Source organism: Cannabis sativa, chromosome 5 (genome assembly GCF_029168945.1).
Source record: "Cannabis sativa cultivar Pink pepper isolate KNU-18-1 chromosome 5, ASM2916894v1, whole genome shotgun sequence".
Lineage (NCBI taxonomy): Eukaryota > Viridiplantae > Streptophyta > Magnoliopsida > Rosales > Cannabaceae > Cannabis > Cannabis sativa.
In genome coordinates, this window is record NC_083605.1 from 25,279,637 (window position 1) to 25,290,114 (window position 10,478).

At 35.7% G+C, this 10,478-nt stretch overlaps 1 protein-coding gene across 1 annotated transcript; it reads left to right on the plus strand.

The window, feature by feature from the left end:
• Positions 1-1,748: 1,748 nt before the first annotated feature.
• On the plus strand, positions 1,749-8,557 carry LOC115702115 (protein ARABIDILLO 1). Its single transcript, XM_030629573.2, has 12 exons — positions 1,749-3,890; positions 4,102-4,260; positions 4,354-4,434; positions 4,577-4,708; positions 4,977-5,104; positions 5,409-5,496; positions 5,884-5,978; positions 6,517-6,580; positions 6,798-6,973; positions 7,160-7,381; positions 7,772-7,856; positions 7,957-8,557. The coding sequence occupies exons 1-12, from the start codon at positions 2,547-2,549 to the stop codon at positions 8,131-8,133; spliced, it is 2,751 nt and encodes a 916-aa protein (XP_030485433.1). The 5' UTR covers positions 1,749-2,546; the 3' UTR covers positions 8,134-8,557.
• The last annotated feature ends 1,921 nt before the right edge of the window (positions 8,558-10,478 follow it).

A 10,478-nucleotide genomic window follows, 5' to 3' on the forward strand; every position in this document is an offset into this window, starting at 1 on the left:
GGATTCAATGAAGAATTAATAAGTTAGTGAATTTTAGTAATAAATTCTTGATCTACTTATTGGAAGCTCGATTATATAGACCCATGGTCCCCGCACTAGTTGAGATAATATTGCTTGTAAGACTCATATAATTGGTTTTGATTAATCAATTGTAATTCTCATATTAGACTATGTCTATTTGTGAAATTTTCACTAAGTAAGGGCGAAATTGTAAAGAAAGAGTTAATAGGGACATATTTGTTAATTATGATACTTTGTATGGTTCAATTAATAAATATGATAAATGACAATATTATTTAATAATTATTTATAGTTATTATATAGTTATAATTGGCATTTAAATGGTTGAATTAGAAAATTAGCGTTTTTGAGAAAATCAGATGCAGAAAAGGTAAAACTGCAAAATTGCAAAAAGTGAGGCCCAAATCCACTAAGCATGGCCGGCCACTTTTGTAGGCAATTTAAACTGATATTTTCATTATTTTAATGCCAAATAATTCAAACCTAACCCTAGTGGAATGCTATAGATAGATAGATAGTGAAGGCTTCAAGAAAATTACACTTAAATTTTCTACTTTTTCATTCAGAAAAAACTGAGCCTTCTCTCTCCCTATCTTTGGCCGAACCCACTCTCTCTCTCTTCCTCATTGAGATTTCGAAATTCTTAGTGTAAGAGTAGTGCCCACACACAACAAGTGATACCTCAATCATAGTGACGAAGATCGTGAAGAAAGACTTTCAGCAAGACGGAGTTTCAGTATCAATGATTCAGAGAAAGAGATCCAAGTTCAGATATTGATAATGCTCTGCTACAGAAAGGAATCAAGGGCTAGATATCTGAACGGAAGGAGTCATTATGTTCCGCTGCACCCAATGTAAGGTTTCCTAAACTTTATATGTGTTTATTTCATCGTTTTAGAAAGTTCATATTGAGGGTGTTAATAAACATACTTGTGAGTAGATCTAAGATCCTGGTAAAATAAATTTCCAACAAGCTCTCTTTGGGGGATGGCGACAACATTGCACAATCATGTAAGCCATTTTCTTACCTCTTCTTTGTGTTTATCTTCTTATCTTCTTCGTCTCCTTCGTCTTTCTCTTCTTCTTCGTCTCCTTCGTGCTCCTCCTACCACTGTTCTTCGTTGATATAGCCCTAAAAATTAGGGCTCTTCATCTCCTTCGTGCTCCTCTCTCTTTGTTCTTCTGTGATGAAGCCCTAAAAATGAGGGAAGTGATTAGTTTAAGTTTTTGTTAATGTTTTAAAGATTTTATTTAGATTAATTATTTTTATATTATAAGTTTTGGTAAATGTGGCCACGTTGGCCAATTCTTGAGTGATCTGTCGTTACCACGTAGGCAAAATAAGGAGTTAACGGGGTTGCGAATACGTCACCTTAAAAATGCAAATTGAGCAATACTTTGGAAGGTTTTCCTACTAAAAATTTGAGGTTAAAGGGTTAACTGCAAGTGAATTGAAAAGTAATCCAATAGTTATTAATTTGTGCGGCACTAGTGATAGCAAAAATTTCATATGCGAGGACAATACAATCTTATATATATTTATGAGAAAGGTTAAAAAGAATAAGTGGTGTCTAACACTCTCTTTGTTGTCATGTCGCTATTGGTACAATTAAATATTGACTTTTATATAATTTAATATAATAATTTTTAAAAAATATCACTAACTACGCTATCTTTAGAAAGTGCTACAATGATAATGCTCCTATATATATTAAGGGCTTAGAAGGAGAATTGGTGTTTCATCAAATGGGCTATATAGTTTCACCACATCCATCTCAAACTCAACAACATCACGAAGACTCCTAATGCTGTAATTGTCTTCCCAATTTCTGTTCGAATTTCCCTTATTTTCTTGCATATCCTCTCTTTCTCTCTCTCTCTCACTATCTCTCTCTCATTCTTTCTCTCCACTAATTACAACAGAGACAAATAGGGGAGAGGGGGTAGACACATGCTTTGAGTTTGAGGGTTTGGCTTTGCTCTTTCCAATCACGCACAACCTGAATTCTCTCCGACCCTTCTATCTTAGCTTTGTCTCCTCTCTCCCTCTTCTTTTGTCTCTCTAATCAATAAGAACCTCCACTGAATGCAATCAATCCTTTTAAGGGCATATAATTTGTTTCCCCAATCCTTAACTTCTTGCTAGTAACCTCATATACCATCTGCCTATCAGGTTTGGGTTGGTGAGTCTAATGCATATCTGATACTAGATTTTGTTGGGTTTTCGATATAGCTGGACTTTAAATTATCGTAGATTGTGAATCTTGAATTACATGTGAATATGAACAGGAGATATACATGTGCACAGAAAATTCATTGCTAATCTGAGGATTAGGGTTTTTGGGTTAAGAAAAACATTGGTTCTTGGGTTTGTTTGTGTTCCATTTGTGCTTTTAGGATTGGGATATCGAGGTCGAAAGTTATATGCTTCTGGGTCTTTGCTGGTCTGTATATTTGTAATGGGATTTGGGTTCTAGAGAGGGTGAATGGTATTTGTTTCTGGGTGTAAGTAGATTGATTGAGATATGAGTCGTAGGGTGAGGCGAAAGGTGGCTCGGAAAGGAAAAGAGAAGGTGATTTTGCCAAGCTATCCCGAAATTGAAGAAGAGATTTCGGGTGTAGACCGAAGTGGACTTGTTGATTGGACTAGTTTGCCTCATGACACAGTAATTCAACTTTTATCCTGTCTGAACTATCGTGACCGTGCAAGCTTATCATCAACATGCAAGACATGGAGGCTTCTTGGCATTTCTCCGTGCTTGTGGAGCACTTTGGATCTTCGTGCCCACAAATGTGATTCTACAATGGCAGCTTCACTTGCTTCAAGGTGTGTAAATCTTCAGAAGGTTAGGTTCCGTGGAGCAGAATCCGCGGATGCAATAATTCATCTTCAAGCTAGGAATTTGCGGGAAATAAGTGGTGATTATTGCCGGAAAATAAGTGATGCTTCTCTTTCTGTGATCGTTGCCCGTCATGAGGCACTTGAAAGCCTTCAACTTGGTCCTGATTTCTGTGAAAGGATCAGCAGTGATGCTATAAAAGCCATAGCTCTTTGCTGTCATAAATTAAAAAAGCTTAGGCTTTCCGGAATTAGGGATGTTAATGCTGATGCTATGAATGCTTTAGCTAAGCATTGTCCGAATTTGACTGATATCGGGTTCATAGACTGTTTAACCATAGACGAGATGGCATTGGGGAATGTAGTATCAGTCCGGTTCCTATCAGTTGCAGGAACTTCAAATATGAAGTGGGGTACGGTTTCACATCACTGGCGTAAGCTCCCTAATTTAATTGGTTTAGATGTTTCAAGAACTGATATTGGTTCAACTGCTGTTGCGAGATTGTTATCGTCGTCGTGTTTGAAGGTGCTGTGTGCCTTGAATTGTCCAGTTCTTGAAGGAGACGTTAGCTTTGCTGGCAGTAAACATAAAGGAAAAGTGTTATTGGCTCTGTTTACAGACATTTTGAAGGATATAGCTTCTTTATTTGTCGATATGTCTAAGGGGAGGAATGTGTTTCTCGATTGGAGGAATTCAAAAAGTAAAGATAAAAACTTGGATGAAATTATGATTTGGCTAGAGTGGATCCTATCCCATACACTGTTGCGCATCGCCGAGAGCAACCAACAAGGATTGGATGAATTTTGGCTCAAGCAAGGTGCATCATTACTGCTCAATTTAATGCAAAGTTCGCAAGAAGATGTCCAGGAAAGGGCAGCCACAGGACTTGCAACTTTTGTAGTCATTGATGATGAAAATGCTAGCATAGATTGTGGAAGGGCTGAAGCTGTTATGAGAGATGGTGGTATTCGCCTCCTTCTGAATCTTGCAAAGTCATGGAGAGAAGGTCTTCAGTCAGAAGCTGCAAAGGTGAGTCTTTTCCACCTAAAGTAATCGCATACAGTTGATTTCCATAATTATTGCCTGCGCAGGTCATGATAAATTAAACCTTGTTTAATGTAAAGTTTTGCTGTACAATAATGTTTTTATCTCTATTCATGTTTGAGCATACTTTTATGTACAAATGCCAAAAATGTTAATTTTGTTTCTTATTTTCTTGCTGTTTGTTTTTCTTGAGAAGGCTATAGCAAACTTGTCTGTTAATGCCAATGTTGCAAAAGCTGTTGCTGAAGAAGGAGGAATCACCATTCTTGCTGGTTTAGCAAGGTCTATGAACAGGCTAGTAGCCGAAGAGGCTGCTGGTGGGCTATGGAATCTCTCTGTTGGTGAAGAGCATAAGGTTTGATATCTTGAAAGTAATATTTTGTCTTGCACAAATATGCTGAAAAGTATTATATTTCACTTTCTCTAACTAATTGGATTTTCCAACCAGGGTTCCATTGCTGAGGCTGGTGGAGTGAAAGCTCTAGTAGATCTTATATTCAAATGGTCATCTGGTGGAGATGGAGTACTGGTCAGTTACTCTAAATTTGTCATGAAATTTTTTCTATTTAAGTTCAATGCTTAGATATTAGGATTTATAGTGTTTTTAGGTGGATGCTATAATGGCACAACTATTGAATCTAATACTATTCATATTGTATTTGTGGTTATAGGAACGCGCAGCAGGTGCACTTGCAAATTTGGCCGCTGATGATAAGTGTAGCACGGAGGTTGCAGTTGCAGGTGGTGTACATGCCTTGGTGATGCTGGCTCGTAACTGCAAGTTTGAGGGGGTGCAAGAGCAGGTAGTAACAGTACATTCCATTATATTATAGGGCGCAAGTGCCTTACTCATTAAGCCCTTTTTAAACTACCAGAATAACTGAGATATTAAATTAACTGAAAGTGTTCTGAAACAACATTTTACGTCTCACATTTCTGTTATGTGAGCGATTTTTTATTTACATGGTTTAGATGCTAGTATTGATCGTTTACAGTTTTCAGTGAATGCACTTTGTATGTCCGACTGCATCTGTCTGTTTTAAACTTATAGGTTCTTCTTGTATATAACAGGCTGCCCGAGCTTTGGCAAATTTGGCTGCTCATGGAGATAGTAACAGCAACAATGCTGCAGTTGGACAAGAAGCAGGCGCTCTTGAAGCACTTGTACAGCTTACACAATCTCCACATGAAGGTGTCAGGTACTGTATAATCTGTATTCAACGCCCTTTGTTGAAGTGGTTTGGATATTAATGTTATATCACTCTGTCTAATTGAGGTGGTGCGAATACCTAATTATAATCTTATTATTGGCAATGATTTCATTCATTTGTTTATATATTTTGCTGCGTGGGTTAGCTTGACATGGAGTCAAATTGAGTATGGGTTGGTGCCCATTTTATTTGTGCTGTGTAAATTAATCCATGTAATAGGAGGATTGGATGTTTTATATGTTCCTTAGTTTCTTAGTTTGATTTGATACCAATAACTGCACTTCTCCCATAGGCAAGAAGCAGCTGGGGCATTGTGGAATCTTTCATTTGATGATAGAAATCGAGAAGCAATTGCAGCAGCTGGCGGTGTTGAAGCCTTGGTATAACATTGTTGATCTTATAACTCTCTGGATATTGTAATTCATGGTTTTGACTAGTCGACAGAAAACATCACCATATGTGATCAATGATCATTGAGTATAAATATTGAGGCTGATGTGAAAAAGTACAAAAGTGACTTCCATTATTTATATATCATCATCCCATTTGATAAAATAAAATATTTTATTTTCCATAAGAATTTAGCTGGAAGCATATCAATGCAATAGCCTCTGAAAGATAAGCATAACAATTAATGTTTGGAACTTATACAATGTGATTACATCTCTAATTGAATGTGTTGGATTAAATACAGTTTTATTTTTTTTCCCGAGTTTTTCTGTAATCAAATAGTTTTTTCTCATATAACTTTTCTTGTTGCTTATTAGGTTGCTCTTGCACAATCATGTTCAAATGCTTCCCCAGGTCTACAAGAAAGGGCTGCTGGTGCTCTCTGGGGATTGTCCGTCTCAGAAGTCAATAGGTTTGTCTGAGTGTAACCTTTTTGTTATGGACCCCCTGAAAACAACTGTATGACAGTAGGTTTTATTGTTTACAACTATCATTTATTGGAATCCTTAAAAAATATTGTTTGCTGTTGACTCTGCTCCTAAATTATTGGCGATTGATTGCATTTAAATGACTAAACAAGAAAAGCATTACCATTAATGTCTAGTCTTTTCTATTCCGACTTGTGTATGAACCAGTTTTATAATTTTAAACTTCGCAGATTAGTTAGCTTTTAAATATTATTTAGAGTTTGTTTTTGCTAGCATGTTGAAGCACCATATTTCTTTCTTATTGCTATACATGTTACATGATTGTGGAATTTATGCTTAAACTGCATGTATGGATAAGGAATCATACTTCATAGATATTGGTTTGCAACAGAAGTCTTCCATTTTACACTTTTGTTTATCAATTTTAGTGCCTGTGGAGTACTTTAATCTTAGTCATGTCGACTTTGCTTAGGATTACTTAAGACAACAATTTTTAATGAATTTTGTTTTGTAAATTTTTAGCATTGCTATTGGGCGAGAAGGGGGTGTTGCACCTCTTATTGCACTGGCACGCTCTGAAGCAGAAGTAAGTATGATTTTATAATTTTAGTTACTTATTTATTGAAGTGTTGTGGGTGGTGATAAGTACAATGTACTATGTGGTGCTTTGATTGTTTTCTTTCCACAACTGAAGTGGAGAAATAGTAAGGCTGAAGCCCATAATTTATAGGGAATAAAATGTATATGTTTTTTTTATCTACTGGACTGTGTTTGCCATAACTGATATTAATTTCGGATTTCAGGATGTCCACGAAACTGCTGCAGGAGCTCTATGGAATTTGGCGTTTAACCCTGGTAATGCACTCCGCATTGTCGAGGAAGGAGGAGTTCCTGCCCTTGTTCATCTTTGCTCTTCCTCTGTTTCAAAGATGGCACGTTTCATGGCTGCTTTGGCTTTGGCATACATGTTTGATGGGAGGTACTCATTGTGTTCTCACGATAGCTTAGATGATCATATTACTAATTCTTTTGTTTTCTCCTGTTGTGTAGAAATAATTTATATGAGAGAAATATATATTTCTTTAAAAATCAATAATTGTTTCTTTCATTGGCATGTAAATATTCTCCTTGACATATCACTGGCACTACTTAAATTATTATGCAGAATGGATGAATATGCTCTTGTTGGGACTTCATCAGACAGTATGTCAAAGAGTGTGAGCTTAGATGGAGCTAGAAGGATGGCTCTAAAGCACATTGAAGCCTTTGTTCTTACATTCTCTGATCCACAATCATTTGCCGCCGCAGCTGCATCTTCAGCCCCTGCAGCATTAGCACAGGTAACAGAAGGAGCTCGAATTCAGGAAGCAGGACATTTGAGATGCAGGTTTGTTTACTGATTCACTCTCTTGATTAATTTTTGGTAACTTTATATTATCTGTTAAATGGACCAACATTTCTACTGGCAATTGAAAGTATATCTTCTGCTTGAACTTGCCATTAGTCTCTACCAACCTGTCCTGACTTTTTGCTCAACATATTTTTACCCAATTTCTTTTCCACTTTGTCCTCTTATGTTGGCAGCCCCAGTTATAAACTGAGTCAGTTGACTCTTTCCTTTCTGGTCATGTGGCTCTCATAAGAGCATAATTTCACTTCCGTGTAATTTTCTTCCGAACCCCCTTTAGGTTAACTATGATCTCTTCCAAACCCAATTTAGGTTAACTATGTTTATTTTGTCTGCCTGAATCATCTGACTCTGTATTGCATCTTCTAGTGGAGCTGAGATTGGAAGATTTGTTACCATGCTACGGAATCCATCATCTGTACTCAAGGCATGTGCTGCGTTTGCTCTCCTACAGGTATGCTGGGCATGTTTGAATTGAATTGCATTTGTGTTATCCTCTATTAGTGGAAAATCTTAAACTTGTGGCAATCTGTCCCATTTTGTTTCCTCTACAGTTTACAATCCCTGGTGGCAGACATGCAGTCCACCATGCAAGCCTTATGCAAAATGCAGGAGCAGGAAGAGTCTTACGAGCTGCTGCAGCAGCAGCAACTGCTCCTCTAGAAGCTAAAATCTTTGCTAGAATCGTACTTCGCAATCTTGAGCATCATCACATCGAATCTTCATTGTGAAAACATTCAGCCAGCTGTAAGACATGCAGAGTTATGCGGACAAACATCAAACTCGTGCTCAATTCAAGTACGCTCACTTGGACAGCAGTGTAAAATTCCATGAGCATAGTGCTCTTGGAACGTGCTGTCGAAGAATCCTTTCGGGTGCATATCTCATTGTCCTTTTAAATCTCCTTATTGCCTAGGTTTGAGAAACATCCCCATTGTATCAAATCATTACAGCTTAAAGCTTAGTACTCTTAGGTTGACGATCTACTTGTGATCTTATAACATATAATTTTTATCTGTATTCATTGTGGCAATCGTCTAGATAAATAATATATATGATGTTAGTGGTTTGGAACTTGTCAAGGTACCATATGGAAACTGTCTTGTATGATAATATGAGAATTTTGAGGGAATGAGCTCATTGTTGTGAACAAAAGAAGCGGGAAAAATATTCAAATATTATAGTACTTCTCATGAAACCAAGTCGCTTGGTGGTGGGGCAAAGTGTTGAGCTTATCTAATGGTTGTTGATACTTGATAGTGAAGGAAGACGATCAGAAATATGGTTGTTGAGTTTCTTTGAATCGTACACATGTTTTTGTATCTCCAGCAGCATGCATATGGGATCTCATTCAATTATATTTCAAAATAAATGAGAAAAAAAATATATAAACAACTAACGAAATTTCAACCCAAAAAATATCACTGGATAAGCGCAATGCTAAGGCTTTAAATAAGCACGGTTAGAAATTTTCAAACAAGGGAAGCGCCAGCTTGACTTGACTCCTATGTGCAAAATGAATCAAATCAGATCTTCCTTGACCTACATGGATTTGAAATTGTTATTGTTGTAGTAATTTGTGACATAAATACTTTAGTTTTAATTCCCTATTGCAGATAAATATTTATGTTTAAATTTTGACGGTAATAATGTTGAAGTTATATTTATAGAAATTTTGTAAGTACCTAACTATTAAACGTAAATCAATGGTCATGTTGCAGTCTCTGATTGGTCCAGATCATTAAATTTTTATTTTTTATTTAAAAATAGATCTAAATATACCAATAAAAAGTGATACGTGGATAATGACTTAACATTTACCTACAGAAGTTCTAGAAATATAACTTAAGTATTATTACGTCAAAAATTAACTTAGATATTTATCTGCAATCAAGAGTTAAACTTAGTGTTATTCCAATTTTTGTTAGATACGCAAAATCGTACACATGTTTTTGTATCTCCAGCAGTATGCATATGGGATCTCATTGAATTATATTTCAAAATAAATGAGAAAAAAAATATATAAACAACTAACGAAATTTCAACCCAAAAAATATCACTGGATAAGCGCAACGCTAAGGCCTTAAATAAGCACGGTTAGGAATTTTCAAACAAGGGAAGCGCTAGCTTGACTTGACTCCTATGTGCAAAATGAATCAAATCAGATCTTCCTTGACCTACATGGATTGGAAATGGTTATTGTTGTAGTAATTTGTGGCATAAATACTTTAGTTTTAATTCCCTATTGCAGATAAATATTTATGTTTAAATTTTGACGGTAATAATGTTGAAGTTATATTTATAGAAATTTTGTAAGTACCTAACCGTTAAACGTAAATCAATGGTCATGTTGCAGTCTCTGATTGGTCCAGATCATTAAATTTTTATTTTTTATTTAAAAGTAGATCTAAATATACCAATAAAAAAGTGATACGTGGATAATGACTAAACATTTACCTACAGAAGTTCTAGAAATATAACTTAAGTATTATTACGTCAAAAATTAAACTTAGATATTTATCTGCAATCAAGAGTTAAACTTAGTGTTATTCCAATTTTTGTTAGATACGCAAAATCGTACACATGTTTTTGTATCTCCAGCAGCATGCATATGGGATCTCATTGAATTATATTTCAAAATAAATGAGAAAAAAAATATATAAACAACTAACGAAATTTCAACCCAAAAATATCACTGGATAAGCGTAACGCTAAGGCCTTAAATAAGCACGGTTAGGAATTTTCAAACAAGGGAAGCGCCAGCTTGACTTGACTCCTATGTGCAAAATGAATCAAATCAGATCTTCCTTGACCTACATGGATTTGAAATGGTTATTGTTGTAGTAATTTGTGGCATAAATACTTTAGTTTTAATTCCCTATTGCAGATAAATATTTATGTTTAAATTTTGACGGTAATAATGTTGAAGTTATATTTATAGAAATTTTGTAAGTACCTAACCGTTAAACGTAAATCAATGGTCATGTTGCAGTCTCTGATTGGTCCAGATCATTAAATTTTTATTTTTTATTTAAAAATAGATCTAAATATACCAATAAAAAAGTGATACGTGGAT

Excerpts from the sequence above, each read along its gene's own strand:
- LOC115702115 (XM_030629573.2), top strand. The coding sequence starts at position 2,547 with ATGAGTCGTAGGGTGAGGCGAAAGGTGGCTCGGAAAGGAAAAGAGAAG. Across the intron at positions 4,435-4,576 it reads CTGGTGGAGATGGAGTACTG|GAACGCGCAGCAGGTGCACT; the intron begins GTCAGTTACTCT and ends TTGTGGTTATAG. Across the intron at positions 5,105-5,408 it reads TCTCCACATGAAGGTGTCAG|GCAAGAAGCAGCTGGGGCAT; the intron begins GTACTGTATAAT and ends CTTCTCCCATAG.